Source organism: Scyliorhinus canicula, chromosome 5, assembly GCF_902713615.1.
Source record: "Scyliorhinus canicula chromosome 5, sScyCan1.1, whole genome shotgun sequence".
In the NCBI taxonomy this organism is placed as follows: Eukaryota; Metazoa; Chordata; class Chondrichthyes; order Carcharhiniformes; family Scyliorhinidae; genus Scyliorhinus; species Scyliorhinus canicula.
In genome coordinates, this window is record NC_052150.1 from 74,537,302 (window position 1) to 74,556,071 (window position 18,770).

The 18,770-nt window shown below is 48.7% G+C and overlaps 1 protein-coding gene across 1 annotated transcript in view; it reads left to right on the top strand.

Moving 5' to 3' along the window:
* The first annotated feature begins 17,860 nt into the window (after positions 1 to 17,860).
* The window catches only part of pde11al (phosphodiesterase 11a, like), a 392,598-nt gene continuing 391,688 nt past the window's right edge, over positions 17,861 to 18,770 (top strand). Inside the window, exon 1 of the mRNA XM_038797237.1 lies at positions 17,861 to 18,686. Within this exon, the coding sequence (XP_038653165.1) occupies positions 17,907 to 18,686 (780 nt within the window). The 5' untranslated portion in view covers positions 17,861 to 17,906. The remainder of the gene's footprint in view (positions 18,687 to 18,770) is intronic.

Here is an 18,770-nt window from a genome sequence, read left to right on the forward strand (position 1 = left end):
AACTGGGCTTTGCCTATGTCAAAGATGATGTAGTCTTCTGCCCGCACATACAGGGCATCCGTGACCTGCTGGATGCACCCTGGAATGATCCCGAGGCGTAAAAATTCAGAAATGCAGTGACCTTGATGGCCACTAGGAGTGGTTGCCCTCCTCCTCCACATGGTGCCACGTCCGAGAGGATATGGCATAGATGCTGCACCATCTGCTTGTTGAGATGGAGCCTCCTCTGGCACATGCTGTCTGTCATTTGTTTAAAGGACCAGCGATGCTTGGACAACCTGGGCCATCGTGGGATTTTCGGGTCCCTCCCTGGCCTGATAGGCGGCCAGGTCCTCAGGGTGTGGAGCGGGATCAGGCAAATGGGCCGCTGTTCAAGCATCTGCAGATGCTGCTGCTGCCGCCTTCTCCAGCATCTGGCCGCATCGCTTAGCAGCAGCACCACTCGGGCCAGTTCTGTGTCCAACATCCCTGCCACAGTGTTCAATATCCATAAGGAATTGGGAGACGGTGTTAGACCGACAAAAGTGGTGGCTTCCACCCCGGGATCCTCCATTCCTCCACTGATCCCACCCCCTTACCCGCTTACCCAGAATGCCCTGCCCCGCACATCCAGCACATCCCCCCTCACTGGACGCCAGACCCTGTACCCCGGACATCCGCTTATAACGTCAACTGGACTGGGCGCCAGCCCCCTCCCTGTGGCACTCACACACTCTCTGGCCGTAGACATGTCCCCAGAGCTGTGTCCCATCCCTGAGTGTTGAGATGTTGGCTGCTGTGTGTGTGGTGTTGCCTCCCGCAGTGTTCAAGTGCAATGTCTAATTGGGATGCTAGGCAATGACTCACACTTGGGCTGTGTGAAGTGCTCACGTAACCATGATTGCCAATTCCCGATTAGCAATAGCCTTCAGCTGCAAGGCCAGAGACCTTGGGCAGTCGGTTGTGTTATGGGTGGCCATCAGGGCAGACGGGCAGGGACAAGGGTTGCCCCCAGAATGTATACTCATAGTCCAGGGGTTGGCATGGTGGAACCATGAGTGGTTGCCCCCCCAGCACACCCTCCACCCCCCACCCTCCCATGGCGGCCCACCCCTGCGGAGGGTCCCCCACCCCCAGCCGGGCATTGGGGCAGCAAGCCCAGCATACCCGGGCTCTTTGCCTGTGAGCAAAGATGGCTACTCACCTCCTCCGCTCCCCGTTGAAGCCCTTCCACCAGATTCATGTTTTTAAAAAAGGAGCACTAATCAGCGCCAGCGTGAGCACTTGCTGGGGAGGCCGTTGAATGACAAAAAAAAAACAATACAGCTTAGGAACAGGCCCTTCGGCCCACCAAGCCTGTACCGGTAATGATACCAACTTTTGCCAAAACCCTCAGCACTTCCTTATGCCGTATCCCTCTATACCATCCTATCCATGTGCTTGTCAAGATGCCTTTTGAACGCCGTTAATGTACTGATGTGACCATCAATTCACTCGAGACACGATTGGAAGTGAACTGTAGTTTTAATAGACTTACAACTGAGCATGCCTGCGACCAGAAGAACTGAGGGCAGGCTCACAAGACTGCAGCACTTTATACTTCCAGTAGTGGGAGGGGCCATGGGCGGAGCCGAGGGTGGAGCCCTGTACAAGCTCCTCATCTCCCCCTGTGGGCAGAGCCGCTCAACGGCTCACAGACAGAGCCCACAAGGACACAATACTATACAGTGTGAATTACTGAAGTACATTCACCACATGCATCTGCTTCCACAACTTCCCCTGGCAACGCATTCCAGGCACTCACCTGCCTCTGCGTAAAAAACCTGCCTCGCACATCTTCTCTAAACTTTGCTCCATGGACCTTAAACCTGTGCCCCCCCCTGGTGACTGTTCCCTCCACCCTTGGAAAGAGTGCCTGCCCATCCACTCTATCCATGCCCCTCATAATCTTGTAGACCTCTATCAGGTCACCCCTCAATGTCCTTTCTAATGAAAACAGTCTGAGTCTATTCAGCCTCTCCACATTGCTAACACATCCTTCTAGTAGTGTGGCGACCAGAATTGCGCGCAATATTCCAAGTGCGGCCTTACCAAGGTTATATACAACTGTAGCATGACTTGCCAGTTTTTATACTCAATGCCCCGTCCAATAGAATCATAGAGTTTACAGTACAGAAGGAGGCCATTTGGCCCATCGAGTCTGCACCGGCTTTTTTGAAAGAGCACCCTACCCAAGCCCACAACCCCACCCCCACCCCATCTCCACAACCCAGTAACTTCACCCAATTCTAAGGGCAATTTTGGACACTGAGGGCAATTTAGCATGACCAGTCCACCTGACCTGCACATCTGTGGACTGTGAGAGGAAACCGGATTCGGCACCCGGAGGAAACCCACGCACACACGGGGAGAAGGTGCAGACTCCGCACAGACAGTGACCCAAGCCGGGAATCGAACCTGGGACCCTGGAGCTGTGAAGCAATTGTGCTCACCACTATGCTACCGTGCTGCCCTGCAAGCATTCCGTATGATTTCTTGACTACCTTGTCTGCTTGTGTTGCCACCTTCAAAGATCTGTGGATCTGCACGCCCAGAATTCTCTGACTCTATATTCCTAAGAGTTTTACCATTTACGGTATATTTGCCCATTATGCTCGATCTATCAAAATGCATTACCTCACATTTGTCTGGATTAAACTCCATTTTCCATTTCTTTGCCCAGGTCTCCAAACTATCTATGTCCTGCTGTATCTTCTGACAATCCTCAACACTATCTGCCACTTCACGAACCTTGATGAGAGCCGCAAACTTACTAATCAGAGAGACCGTTGGATATGGAGTGGCTCTTGCTAATTGTTTGGAAATGGGACTTAAGTGGTGATAATTGGTTTCTTGCCATGCTACGGCAAGATCCCGATTTTGCCTATGGGTATGGGCCGGTTGCATCGCAAACCGTTTGCCACCTGCCATCGATCTCGGTTTTAGCCTCTCCCGCTATTCACCGGCCTCGTTTCGCTTGAGCAAAGTGTAACAAGGCCGGAAGATCGCGACCTAAGTGTTGACACCGCGGCAGGACTCATGGACAACAGCAAACCTGATGGCACACCTGGATTGATTCAGCGACTGTTGAGGGGCTAGCACCAGCGCTGCGTGTAACACAATCGATTCCAATGAGAAACGGTGCCGGATTCGCCGGGTTTGTGATTGACACTCAGGAGGCTGACAAGCTGCCGCCACATATACACACTTCACTTCCCACACACACCAACCCAGCCAACAAGATGGCACTGGTTACAGAAGCTACAGAGAATTGCGACTTGCCGTGAATTCGGCACCTGCCACGACTTTGGCATCGGAACCAATTCTCCGTCCTACCGCGTTTCCCGATTCTGGCGTCGGCTGATGGAGAATCCCGCCCTAAATCCTTCCTCTTATCTTCTGATATTACTCCTATGTTTTTATATAAATATTACCTCATATTTTAAATAACATCTTATTCACAAGTCTAGTGAAACTGTATCCGGCATTCTTACAGATTTCCTTCCCTGAATTTAAAACGTAGACCAGACTAACTAGACCAAGATCCTACTTGATTTTAGTACTAGTCATTCGGTTCTAGCCTTTCTTAATGTCAAGCCCTTTGTTCGTGACAATGGTGAGATATAGGGTTTTCAGGTATCAAACCCTTTCAATTAAAATCTCCAAATTCTCGTTCCTTAATTTCCATCACTAGAATTCTCAGTTGTGCTTGAACTAATAATGTGCAATATCTAGTATATGTGAATAAAGTATTATCTATTAAGCAAGATTTAACATACACTTCACAAAAGGAGTGAAGATAACGTGGAAGTTCCTCATCCCTCAAGTGTCTTCGATTCCTTAGGCACAACCAGCACAGGCAGTGGGTGGAATCATCTGATCTCATTGATCACGGGCACAAATCCCATAATGGCTGCTAAATCTCACAAATGGCCAACAATGGGATTTGTGCCGGTGAGATCTGAGTTTGAGATATTCCCCCACCCTACCAGTGACATGGTCATTTCAGTATATTACCATATAATTATCGAGCTTAATGCCACAACATCCATTCATGGCGTATTCTATCCCCGGCAGCTGTGACGTCAAGCCAATGCAAATCACTACTGGTTTTCAAATGCAAAAACTAGTCGTCATGACCATGCTGGGGTGCAGAGGTGCCTGTGGCCCCTGCAGGTAGAGGGAGATGGCTGGGCATTGCTCCTTGGCATCCAGGCAATGCCTGGGGCTTCTGGCAGGGTACACTGGCAGGGGGGGGGGAGTACTCTCTTCCATTTGGGTGGTCCCACCTGGGTAGTGGGGGGTGTTCACCTTATCCACCTGGGGGGAGGGGGGGGGGGGGGGGGGGCGGTGGAGCGCTCCGATGTCGGTGAAATGGTGGGTTGGGGGAGATGCCAATATCCATGGACCGATGGGCCGATGTCCATGGGGGAGCACCTGATGTCCCTGGGTAGGGGTCCTTTAATTAAACTTTGACATTGGAGCGCCCTCTCAGGTTCCTGACATGGCCCCAACCCTCCAACTGGTCGTGATTCACATCAGCACTTTGAAATTGCTGTTACATCAGGCATAAAAAGCTGCTGTGAATCCAGCATGTTTCAAACAGTTTTTCCAACCTGATCCAACACTATGTGCAATTTTGGGATGATTGCATCCAATGGGCGCGGTCCACCGACCATATTGCGCTCTCGCTCGAGTGGCCTCCCGTGGGTTTCCGGCAGCCTTCACATCTCACGGGATCTACCCAAATCCAGCGAGGCGTTGGAGTCAGAATCATGCCCAAAAGGGGCAAGCCAAACGGTGCTCGTCGAAGTTGGTTTTAAATTGACTTTGGCAAGGTTACCCCGGAACTATCGGACTCCCGGGATCTACCGGCCTCCCCAGCGAGGCTGCAGCTGGGTGCTGCTCAGCACTGTTCAACAAACATGGACCGGGTGGAACAGCACAGGGTGGCTCCCTGGCCATTGGGGGCACCTGGGTGATCAGGGTCAGCGCAGGGTGGCTCCCTGGCCCTCCCCCGGAACACATGCACCTTGGCATTGCTTAGCCGGCACCTTAGCAATGTCACCCTGGCATTGCCAAAGTGCCCAGGTGGCACTGCCAAGTTGGCAAGAGCACTGCCCAGGTGCCAGGGTGGCACTGCCAAGGGGGCCATCATCAAAGGAGGAGGGAGGGGTGTTTGAAGGGTGGGGATGTGCATGGTAGGTAGGTTGGGGTCTCTGGGAGGTAGGGGTGATGATAGGAGTTCTGGAAAGGGGAGTGGGGGGTCCTAAGGAGGGGTACCCTCAGGGACCCCATAGCGGAGTATGCTCACTTGGTGTGTTGGGTAGTGCCCATGTGTGTGGGGGTGACATTACCCATGGCTGTGGAGTATGGGGGACCCCCAAGCAGACTTAGATCAGGGCACCCTTTGAAAATGGCAGCCCGATCTCTGAGTTCAGCTCCCCAGTGCTGAAAAAAATTCCAAGTGTGGACTAAACCAGTGAGAAACTCCCCAGGGCCCAACAAAGTGACTAGCACTGGGGAACTCACGAGCAGAGTCAGCAGGAAATTCCTGAAAAACCTGCCACAAATCAACTTTGAATTCCTGATATCATTTTCTTCCCATATCTCTGAAGTGATGTTGAATTGTGTCCAGAAAATCATACCCCAGAAACCATGGTAACAATTAAGATTCTAATTTTCCAACTTTTATCCCATTTCTCAGTTTTCTGGGATCCCTTATTTGGGAACAGTCCATATGTACCGCTTTCATTAGGGAGCATGTCATCGGATCTCACTCCAGCTCGAAGTAAAGGCAGGTAAGCTAAAGACAAATGCATTCTTGTTTTCTGGGCATCTAAAATTTACATTCCATTCAGACGTAAGTTAGAAATGTATAAACAATATCATATCCTCTTGCTATCAGTACACCTGTCGTAAGATAAGGTGAAATCGCCATTCTCCCAGATGACCATCAGCTGCTTTCTCCTTTAAGAGGGAGAGCTGACTAATGGTGATTTAACCTGAGGATCATCACATCTCAGGTGAGGGGCAAGGTTGAGAAGGCGGAGACTTAACGAATTACCTCAGACGGTAAGGGAATTGAACCTGCACTGCTGGCCTTGCACTATGTTACAAACCAGCTGTCTAGCCCACTGAGCTAAACTTGCCCCCATATCATAAACATTCACACCAACATATGCAAACCTATTCCCACAAATACTAAAACCATTAAGGACAAATGTTAAAAACGCTGTGGGTGATTTTCTAGCTGTGTTGCGCCCAGCACGGTGTTGGGGAAATTCAACGTGAGGCCAAATTGATGCCGGGCACAAAACAATTTGTGACCATCTTGGGATCTTCCCACTGGCGCAAACCGGATCTCGCCTGAGAAAGGGTGAGAAGCTGATTTAAATGTATTTGAATTAATTTAAATCTCATCAATGGAATTAAAGTCAGATCTTCTGGCCTCACGCAATTCCACCCCCCCAGGATGATGAAAGCTGGGTGCGAATTACTGCTGGTCCTTACAAACATTGACCAAATGCGATGGACTCCAAGAGGGAAGAAGGAGGTGAGAACTGACTCTCCAGTTACTGCCAAGGACCTCAAGGACATACCAGCTATTGGTCAAATGCCGTGGGGGGCCCATCAAGGTACCTGGGGGTTGGGGATCTCAGACTGGGCTAGAGGAGGGTCAGGTCAGGAGTCTCCCCTGGAATGGGGGAAGTAGTGGGTTTGTGAAGCCTCGAAGCCTGCTTCCTTTAATGTTTAACGCCTCATAACAGCGCATAGCATACCTGCAGCCTATATGTCCTAAAATCTTCATTGGATAGAGCCATTTTGCAACCGGTCCCTTGGAGAAGCATTTCAGTCCCATTGAAGTTTCAATGGGTTCTGAGGTGTAGCCACCTGGGTTGGCCACTTCCCGATTCCAAAATGGATGCCCGCAAAGAATACAGGGAAAAATGGTCAGGCGCAGGGAAACAAGCAGGTGCAAGGTTTCCTGTGTATTAAGACTTGCCAACACCCAGACAGAACCGAAACCAGCAACCATCTACATATTAATGAGCAATCCCCAGGAACAATTAGATACATTGAAGCGATCGGGACCAAGACAGACTCCCCGGCGCCAGCGGGAGCCAGGACAAAGGACACATAGGAACCGCCCAGCGATCAGGGAACAGCTCCAGTATTGGAGAAATCGATTCAAGCGATTGGGACTTGGTCCAATTGATTGGGACCAGGCCCAGGGTCTGCCCACAAGGGCGCGAAGCCCCTGGGGACTATAAAATAGAGTCCCCAAGTTCAGTTCGATCTTCTTCGCAGGTCTTCTTGGCAGGGTCTCTCAGCAGCTCGAAACAACTCTTGACCGTGACTCTCAACAAGGAGAGACCTGCCTAGCTGCGGCACCAACCAAGTAAGTCTCCAGTCAACGCATGCTACGAGATAGGCGCTCCTAGCTACTAGTCCATACCAGCTTTGAAGCCTGCAGCCTCAGAATCGAACGGAAGGCCATTGTTCCCCTGACCTGGTGGGCCATTTCCAAAGCTAAGTATAGGCCTTTTAGTGTTAGAGATAGTCTAGTAAGTAGAGTTTTATGCATGAGTAGTGATTGACTGTGTATATAATAAATGTGTTTTGATTTGAAACTTACTAACTGGTGTATTGAGTTATTGTGATCAGCACTTGGCTTTGTACCTCGTGGTGGTATCAGAAAGATACCTGGCGACTCTAGAGCAAAGGTTATTAAACAGAGCAATTGAGTAAAAGCACAATTAGCAACAGAGGTTTCACTGTTGTAGTATGCCTTCTTTTATGCCATTGTACTTTCTTGTTTATATTCTAGTTCATACCCCATTGATTTATAGGAGCCTCTGTGGTTTCACTGTTTCAGTATGCCTGCTTTTTTCCCTTTGTGCTTACTTATTTACATTCAATGTCATGCCTCATTGACATTTAGGAACCTTTGTGGTTTAGACAGCTGCTGCCTGCTTCATAGGACCTATTAGTGATTATTTGTTTACATTGAGGGGAAGGGGTATTTGCCGGAGATCATTGGTGGGTGGGTCCTGATGCCCATGCTGGAGGGCACCCTGATCTCTGTGAAGCTGGGCAAACCAGCATGTTTAGGCCCCACCCCTCACAATGCTGGTGCAAATTATGCCCGTTTCAAAAAAATGGCAAAGCATGGGAAGATCTTGCCAGGAAACCTGTCCATTTCTCTATGGAGAAACATGCCGGGTTTCTGACTGAACCTGGCACTTTGCCATTTTTTGGGAAAAGTCCACCAACTTCCTGCCATAATGTCAGAAAAGTTTCCCTCTAATGCAGATGTTCTGTCCTACAAATATAGTTAATCACTTAGATCACTGCATGGGTTTTGTTCAAAGATAAGGTCACCCTAAGAAAGCTACCTTTTCAGCCATTTGTTCAAACATAGAGCTGCTGAATCCACAGACCAACAACAAACCCCTAAAAGTTAGTAGTATTATCAACATTGTACACTATTATCTCTGGTGCTTTTGTGATAACTTCCCTGATTATCTGGTGCTATTATTATCTCAATCTGACTTGGCTCTGTGTCCTTGATCTAACTCAAAGTAACCGGCTAAGCTTTTCTCTTCCTCAGTCATGTTACCCATGGCATTTCTGTCATTTTCCCTTTATTCTTGTGGGTGGGAAACAGTTATAGTTAAATGTCAAGTTTAACAATTCATTCAATGGTTTCAGCTGATGCAGTATGACTGGTTGTGAAGCCTTTAGGAATGGGTCTCTCAGGGCAGAGGTTCCGCATGTGCATTATGGTTTGACACAATTTGCCAGCCGCAATTTAAGCTGTTCCGCTGTTCCAGTTTTGGAGCCCTATCTTACCTGGCCCATCTTTGAGTGGTTGAGGGTTATCCATGGAAGGTTGAACCCTGGGACTTCACTGCTCGGGTCAGTTACTAGCTTGCGATTGGTGATGTTTGTCGCCAACCAAGGAGGTGCGCCATTGCGAGTTGGAGCTGTAGTGAGTTTGTACCGAGTTGCAGTACGGTTTATGGGATTTCAGACAAACAAGTGGAGTTTTTTTCCGGTCCTTTGTCAATGGGAGTGCTCAGTTAGCTGTCACTGGTAGTGCTCGTTCAGAAAGATGTTTTCCCTGTGGACATTAAGAGGCTCAATGCAGGCTAACTCGGGAACTATTTTGCACATTTTGGTCTCAATCACCCAGCAGTAATCCAGAACTTCCCAGAATTGCTGAGTCCGGCCATGCACGGGAGGCTGTACTACAACATCGGCAGTGCCAGCGAGCATGGGACGCATAAGTCGACGCACGTTTCACCAACTGGGGGGCGGTTGCTCAGCAGGGGCACAGACACCACATTACCACACCACCTCACCACCAGGCACCTTCACCTCCCACACCACCGATCGCTCTCACCTCCCACATCACCAAACCACCCACATGCACACCCCCCTCCATTATATATACCATCGGCACAGCGAGCTGGGGGCCCTGGGTTGCCAGTGACAGCGGGTCTGGTCCATGGGATGATAGCCCGCTCTGCAATGAGCCTCGTGCTCCACATGGTTAGACAATGTCAGACCCATGCCCACAGTAGCACCTCTCACCAGAGTGAGCACCGCATGTGGGCTGGCCAGTCCAACACATGGCTCTGTCGAATAGCTGGGGTGGGTGATGGGGACAGTCAGGGGAGAGGGCATCACCATCATCCGTCCACCACCCCTCAACCACAGTGGCCACCACTGAACACCTCACCCCTATCAGACAGAGCACAGGGACAGCTTGCAATGATGATAATAGGTGTTTACTGTGAAGAGGCATTTACAGTCTGTGCCCTCTCCCTTATAACTAAATGGTGCCCTGCACCCGGGCCAACTTAGCTGGTTTCTAGTTTTCTGGCCTTACGGACCCTATCACTACGCCTAGGTGGTTTCCCAGACGGTACAGCAGGAGTGGGTCTGGACTGCTGTGACCCCTGCCCTGCGACTAGGGTACCCGTTGGCGCACGCTTCCTGGGGCGGCCAGGCCTGGATGGGGCTGGCTGCTCCACGGACGTTCCGGGTGGCATGGTGCCAACCTGTTCCATCCACTGCCCACCTGATGCAGCAGGGACAGGGGGGGGGGGGTCCAAGGTGTTGCGGTGCTCCAGGACCTCCCCTCCAAGAGTCACTGGCATGGGCCCTGGTTTCGACCTGGGTGACACGCATGACCGGCCCCACACCCTGCTTCTGCAGGTGCTGGAAACTGGCTGTCATCTCCTCCTCTAGTCCCTGGGTCGCTGCTTGCGCCTGCACTATGGGTGGGAATAGATCTTCCAGAAGCTCAGGACCCATCTGGGCGGAAGCTGGTTGCTGGGGCCGGGTTGCCCTCCAACCGTCTGGCCCCTCGGCTGCTCCTATCTCCACCTGCTGTACCGGTACGGCTGTATGGTGCGCACAGGTGAGTGTCCCAGAAGCCTCTCCACTAAATTGCCCAACCCAAGTGACAGTCTCTGAGATGGTGGAGGGTGTAGGAGATAGCAGTGACGGAAAGCCTGGGTCATTATCAGACCCAAAGTCCAGGGTCTTCTGTGGGAAACACAAACAGCAACAGTGTTAGACGGGTCCGGCGCATGCAGCCCAGGGGTTAGATCTCTGATGGTACTGGTGCACATGGCACCTGGCCATTGCACCTGGCATCGGTAGGTGCAGCCATATGGGTCAGGGTGGGAGTGAGGCTGTCCTCCTGGGGAGTGGGTGGGTCACATATATGTGGGGTGTAGAGGGGTTGGTGCCAGGGGCACAGTGCTGGGTACTCACTCTGACTGCCCTGAGGAGGTCATGCAGCTTTTTCCGTCACTGGTCAGCTATCCTGGCCCCCGCCCCAACAGCGCTGCCGGCCTCGGCCACCTCCGCCCATGCACGGCAAACAATCGCGCCTGCTGTCCTGCGGCCCAGTCCGGGATATAACGCCTGCCTCCTCTCCTCCACGGTGTCCAGTAGGATCTCGAGCTCCCCGTCCCTAAATTACAGCGCTGCTATGCACGCCACCATCTTGCTTGCGACGGCTGTGTGTGGGGGGAGAATTTCTAACTGGGGCCGTGGCTCCGTGTCAGTGACAGAACCGGCGAATGAGAGGCCGGTCCGGCACAAGCTGCATGATCTGCCCGTGCTCGCCCCTTGAGGAACTCTACCTGGGAGTCCGACGACGCTGTCGTGAAACTCCATCGTCTTCACGAAGGTGTCAACACTTAGCCCCTGTTTTCACTAAAAGATTTGTTTCTTGGGTGTCAGTTTGCAGGATTGAAGGAGCTGGGAGGGAAGTATGGGCTGGAGCAGGGGGAAATATTTAGATACATGCAAGTTCGAGACTTTGCCAGAAAGGAGCTGCAGAGCTTCCCAGTAGAGCTGGCTTTCACATTGCTGGAGGCGGTGCTGACGACAGGGTGACTGGAGAAGGGGGTAGTATTGGGCTATTTTGGAGGAGGAGAAGGCGCCACTAGAAGAGATCAAGGCAAAGTGGGAGGAAGAGTTGGGAGAGGGTATGGAGGAGGGGTTCTGGTGTGAGGTGCTCCGGAGGGTGAACGCCTCCACCTTGTGAGCGAGGTTGGGGCTGATACAGTTGAAGGTGGTGTACAGAGAACACCTTACGAGGGTGAGGATGAGCCGGCTCTTTGAGGGGGTTGAAGATGTGTGTGAACGTTGTGGAAGGGGGGGGGGGGGGGGGGGGCGCAAACCACGTTTATATGTTTTGGTCCTGTCCAAAGCTGGAGGATTACTGGAAGGAGGATTTTAGGGTAATCTCTAAAGTGGTGCACGTGAAAGTGGACCTGGGCCCTCGGGAGGCCATATTCAGGGTGTTGGACCAGCCAGGGATTGGAAACGGGTGCGGAGGCAGATGTTGTAGCCTTCGCCTCGTTGATTGCCTGAAGGCGGATCTTGTTAGGGTGGAGATCAACCTCTCCACACTGGAAGGGTTGGGGGGAGGGGGACTGTATGTGTTAATGGTGACTTTGGGTGATTCCTGATTCCTTTTTTCATTTGATTATGTTAACATGCAGGCTAATGTCTGGGGTTTGATGGGAGGATGGGATTGTTGTTATTGGTATGGGGATTGACATTACATTCGTTACTGATTATTGTTTATTGTTGGGTGTAAATTTGGGAGAAAATGTGAAAAAGGAGAATAAAAAATATTTTAAAAAAAACACTTAGCCCTTGTTTTGGGAGAATCCAGCCCAAGGAATAGCAAGGTCATGGGGAGATTTTGGCAAGAATTTCAAATTTGAGAACTTTGTCACTACATTGTCTGCTAAATTTGATCAAAGATCTAATCTGGTCTTTGTTTCTTGAAGACTTGACCATTTCAATGCTTTTCTGGCTAGCATCCCAGCTTCCACTCTGTATAACCTTGAGCTCATCCAAAGCTCTGCTGGCCATATCTTAACTTTCATTAAATCCTATTCACCCACCATGCCTAAATTTGCTGAAGCACATTGGCTCGATTCTCATCCAACCACAAGAGACTCCTGTGCTGTCCAGTCCAAATTCTCAGTAACATTAATCAGCATGTTCAGGAGAGCAATTCCATCTAGGCCCAAGCACTTTGATGCTGTGCAATTGCTATGCATTTTATTGTAGCCTGTGGTTTTGTAAATTAGTTATACACCACTATATAGGTCTATGTATTAGACTCCTTTGTAACCACTGCTAGATCTTGCAGTGAGCTTTGCACATTCTCAAATAACTATGAAACATTGATGTACAGAGTGCAGCCTTTCTTTATATTGATTGCTGCCATCTATTTCCTTGATTTGCTTCAAGCTGAATAATTTGTGAAGTCTTAGAAATGGATTAATGGTGGATATGATGCTGATAATTTATTTATTATTTAGTATCTATCTTTGTTGCCTTGGGAAGGTGATAATAGGTCATCTGCTATAACTGCATCTGGCAACGCAGTGGTTAGCACTGTTGCTTCACAGCAGCAGGCACCCAGGTTTGATTGCCAGCTTGGGTCACGGTAGCAGCATGTATCTTCCCCTTTCCTACTCCATTACAAGATTGGGTATTTTAGAGTTCCCACTACTTCCAAGGAGGTGGGCCTGTTTTATCTGGAGGTTTGATTGACAACATCTCAGAGCAGTCATTAACCAGTGGGTAAGCCTGATCTGGAATTAGGAACTTCTTGATAGGCAAGTTCAAAAGTTGTGACAACTTCCCATGTCATAACGTAAGGGTGTATGCTAGATTAAATATGTTCCAAATGCAATGATTAATGATGGGGCTTTGTTTAGAAAAGGTTAACTGATCAGTAAATTGACCAGCGCGGTAAAAATGTTCAGAGACAAAATGCGCTTCTGCATTCAACAGTATTCAGATGTTAACGTGTGCCTATTTGCCCCTGTGAGCTTTACATTGATGAAGTCCAGCCACCTGCTGAGCCTTTGAAGTTGTAGAAGTAGTAAAGTTGTGAGAGGGCATCGGGAGGGGAAGGGGATTTGGGAGGTGGTGAGGGATGAGGGCCAAGGTGCCTTGGGTGGCATAGTAGCATGATGGTTAGTACTGTTGCTTCACAGTGCCACGGTCCCAGGTTCGATTCCAGCTTGGGTCACTGACTGTGCGGAGTCTGCACGTTCTCCCCATGTCTGCGTGGGTTTCCTTCAGGTGCTCAGAGTTTCCTCCTACAAGTCCCGAAAGACATGTTTGTTACATGAATTGGACATTCTGCATTCTCCCTCCGTGTACCCGAAAAGGCACCGGTGTATGGCGACAAGGGGATTTTCACAGTAACTTCATTGCAGTGTTAATGTAAGCCTACTTGTGACACTAATAAAGATTATTATTATTGCGAACTCACTTATTTTTAAAAAATAAATTTAGACTACCTAATTCATCTTTTTCAATTAAGGGGCAATTTAGCATGATCAATCCAACTACCTGGCACATCTTTCGGGTTGTGGGGGCGTAACCCACACAAACACGAGGAGAATATGAAAACGCCACAAGGACAGTGATCCAGAGCCAGGATCAAACCTGGGACCTTGGTGCCGTGAGGCAGCGATGCTAACCACTGCGGCACCATGCTGCCCTGAGAACTCACTTCTAACGTTAGTCAGAGTCAACAATGCATTGTTGCACTGGTGTTATATATAGGTAAATTTGATGGAGATGTTTAATGACCTCAGTGAAGGAAATCTATCTTTCATGATGAAATCTCACAAATTGCCAGGTTTACTGAATTCAATTTCAGAACTGGATTTTAACCCACAGCCTCTGGACTGCTTGTTAAGAGCATGACTTTTTTTTTTATAGAACTCTTACATGTTTTACATTTTTGTAACACTTCTATGATTTTGGAAGGATAGCTGATGTACATACATAATCAGGACTGTTTCCATTTACAAATCTGTTAGATATAAATGAGTTAGCAATAGATCAATTTAAGGGAATAAGAAGGTAATAATGAAAAAGGTTTGTATTTGTTAAATATTATCAAAATTGCATTTGCAACTAAATCACCAGTTTCGACACCATCATTTCTGTATCACTAATATCATTACTAATTCATGCAATAAAGTAAATGATGGATTTACTTGCTCAGATTGCTGAACTGCAAAGTTTTTAGAAATAATTCAAACAGAGGTCAAGCATCATAGGTATGAATCCTCTGTTTGCTTCATACATTAATCTATTCTTGGTTTCTGAAAATTGAATTGCATTTCTTTGTAGTGTTAAATTATCAATGGCCGGGTTACCATAATGAATGTTAGGGGTATTCTTTGTAAAGGAATTTTATATTTTTGTTGAGATTATATGATTATGCCATTCAAATAGAATGTATATTAAGGCATTTGCATTTAAGCTATCACTGTGAGACAGATACTCACTGAGAGTGACACGGGATCAGCTATTCAAGGAGCATTCTCTTATCTGGGAAAACAGAGTCCTGCATTTGTTAGTTTGTAAACAGGCATGGAGCCTTGCTCATGGTATGCACGCCAGCTAAATGGTTTAGACATGCTGAGAACTTTTGAAAATGTAACTTGCAACGACATTGCAGCCAGTGACATCCAAACTAGGGCCTTCAACAGGTGACGTCACACTGCCTTCTTCAATGTAATTTGGGTGACCACTCAACGGGATGACTAAACCCAATCACTGAAAAGCAATTTAAAAGTCAGCCCATCATGTCGGTCTGCTTGTTACTGGTGCAATGCACGCGAAATCCATGACGTTGCTCTTTCTCCACAATCCTTGTGTCGGCATCTGCTTCAAATACCTGCCCCCCCCCATTGATACACTAGTCTCTGACTGAACCATTCCTGGTGGCAAAACATTCCATAGCCCAATAATTCTGCCTTTGTATCGCTGCAAACAGTGTAGCAGAACAAAACCCATCAGTTAATTTCCCACAACAAAGGCTGAAATGTCACATATTCTCATTTGATCATCCTACTCCCCTTCACTTCTTTCTTGTGTCAGCTATGGGTAACACTCGTATCTCTTGAATCTCTAAGACCCACTACAGGGCATAAAGCACATACATCAGGGCTAGCAGTCCAGTGCAGTACTCAGGGAGTGCTGCACTTCCGATGGAACATTAAACCTGCTTGGGCAGAAAAGGTTTTCGTGGCATTATTATAAAGATGGGCAGTGGACTAACCCCTGGTCACCTGGTCAAAACATTGACCATCAAATCAACATCACAGAAAATAAGTTATCTGGCCATTAACATCTAGCTGTTTGGAGAAATTTACTGTGTACATATGGACTGTTATATTTCTTACAGCAGCGGCTACACTTCAAAAGTATTCAATTGTCTGTGAAGTGTTTGGAGACATTCAGGAGTCTTGAGGATCAAATGCGAATCTTTATTTCTGTGTAACGCATCTCCTAATTATCTCACACTAAACATTTTCACGGTAAATTCTTAATAACCCAACCCTTTCCTTCATTTCAATATAGATATATGCCTATGTTTATCCTTCTGCTGTCACCAAAAGCACGATTTTAAAATGTGTATTGAATAGCTGACCCGTATAGCATATGCAAACTGGCCTCGAATCCACATCATCATTTGTAGCGTACGTGTCTTTCAGAATAAAATCTGCAGGCCAGGTCACTTTGACACCTGCGTCTTGCTGCAGGTCTACAGGAATACAGCAGTAAGATTCGACTGCGAGACTCACAAGGTCAAATACATTTTTAAAAGTGACTGCGGCTTGAGCGGATTCAATTAAAAGGTTATAATTAGCCATAAAGAAATAAATGAAATAGGTCATTAGAGAAATAAATCGGAGGTTTGAGGTCCCGGGAGAGGAGGGGAGGGGGGCACACATTCAAATATTTGATAGGAAGTATTTAACAGCGGGTCAATACATCTCAGGGGAGTTCGCCTGACGTCTGAACAATGGGAGAAAAATCAATAGTAATTAAAGAGCAGCTTTAATGGCTGTGAAGCAGCGGCTGAGTTTCACGGCTGGTGGTGGGGAAAATCCCTGACGATTTACTTTTCTAACGCCACCAGCATCTCCTCAATCTCCACTGACCCTGTCATGCATTTTAAATTGTTTTGTGCTCAGGGTGCCAGGTCCAAGAGCCAACCTGCACCCGGCCCCCGCTTCAGGCAAATGGAACCACTCCATTCTGTTAGGGTGGCGCTTCTGCCACGTTGTTTAAGGACAGGTAGGCGGATGCTCTGTTTTCCTGACCCAATACAGTAGTAGGCTTGACGTCAAGTCACTGTATCTAATGGCAACCTGGATTGTGCCTATTAATAACAGACGTCCCGATCGCGGGATGGGAGCAGTGGTGTTGCTCAGCACCCAACTGTTCAAGCGGCAATCAATCCTGTGTACATTGTGTGACAGAGTGTATTGGGCCAGATAGTCACCACTTGCGCAGTCTATTTCTGGCTTGCCTTTTGGGGTTACTTGGTTTCAATGTTAAACTTGCTATAGAGGAGAGTGATATTGCTGAATGACACGAGTCCCATTTTCCACTATGAATTGAACACCATGAGCAGCAAATTAAAGTTGTCACACTTACCTTGCTTCAATGTTTCATTGAAATTAGGAATTTTTTTTTTACAAAGAAATCCGAATGGCCAGCCCTGCGGTTAAAATAGCGAAGGAAATTGAAACCATTATTTGGCACATTAATTTTTAAAAAGCGTTCAACTTTTAAAAACATACATAAGTAACTTAATCGCATCAAAGTTGCCAAGATGCTCTGCCCTGAAAACATCCAGGTTTGGTCTATTGATGGTATTCAAATCGCCGGGTGGGCTGATTCGGATTTTAATCGGCGATGGGAACCTGTCTTTCTATCAACTTTCTAGTCAGGGTTTCGCTGACGAAAGGTTTATTAATCTCACAGCAGTTGCAAGGCGGCCAGAGCTCGGGAGGTAGGATTTCATGTCTCCTAGTTTTTATTTACTTGGCAGGATTTCTTCCCGACTTCTGCACTGGTTTGGGAGCACAGACGGGGACAATTCATGGCAGCACTCCTTTCGTCTACACCTTTGATTTGTTAATGAATGACAGAAACTAACAACCCCCCTCCCTCCTCCGGGTTAAGTTGGGACCAAAGAACTGCAACCCCCCCCCCCAGGGTGGGCTGAACTTGCTCCTGATAATTTCCTCGCTGCTCGAGGTTAAGTGACTCGTGCATTGACGGTGTGGGCTCGGCAGAGCTGCAATATGTTTTTTTTTTGCCGCTTCAATCTGATTCAGGCGTGAACCGGCGATGTCATGTAGTGAGAATGTCAGCTAATAAATAGTGAGCAGCAGTTTGCTGCCGGCACCGCCCCCGCTCCCCTTCTTTCCCTCACCCACCGGTTCTGAAGATGCTCTAAGTTTGTTGTTTGTCTCAGACAGGAACTTGCCAGCTCCGTGGCAGCCCTAAGAGGCGTCATGGCCAGCGTTGACTTTTCAGACGTGGAAGCTTTCCTGGACCGGCACCCCGATTTCTTCGAGGATTACCTGCTGAGAAAGGGCAAGAGCGAGTCGGTCAGCAAGTGGCTGAAGGAGCACACCGCTGCTAAAGTTTCCGGCTCGGCTGCTGGGGAGGAGAAGCAGAGCCTGGGCAGCAGGGAGGCGAGCTGCAGTTCGCGGGCTGAGGGCGTGCACCGGCGCTCCTCTCAGAAAGAGCTGAGGAGAAGTTTCGCCAGATCCAGGGCCATGACCTCCCACCGCACCTACGACGAGCACGCCTTACTGAGAGCCCCGGACGCGCCCTCCGGCAGGAGAGCCCTCCTGAGGAAGGCCAGCTCCCTGCCCCCCACCGCAGCCCACATCCTGAGTGCCCTCCTGGAGTCCAGAGTGAACATCCCCCAATATGCCTCTGCGGCCATCGACTACAAGTGCAAACTCCAGGAATCCAACGAGAGGGAATTCTTCCTGGAGCTCGTGAAGGACATATCCAACGATTTGGACCTCACCAGCCTGAGTTACAAGATCCTCATCAACGTGTGCATCATGGTGGGTGCAGATCGCTGCTCACTTTTTCTGGTGGAGGGGCCTCCCCATAAAAGGAAGTTGGTCTCAAAGTTTTTCGATGTTCACTCGGGGACCACAGTCGTGCCTTCCTCCAGTATGGAGAACTCCAACGAGGTGCAGGTACCTTGGGGGAAAGGAATCATTGGCTATGTGGCTGAGCATGGGGAGACGGTCAACATGGCTGACGCCTATGAGGTAAATGTTCCACCTTCTTTGCATTCCCGAAAATTATCACTCGCATTCAAAAGGACAGAGGTGGGTTGTTTTGTCACCTCTTCT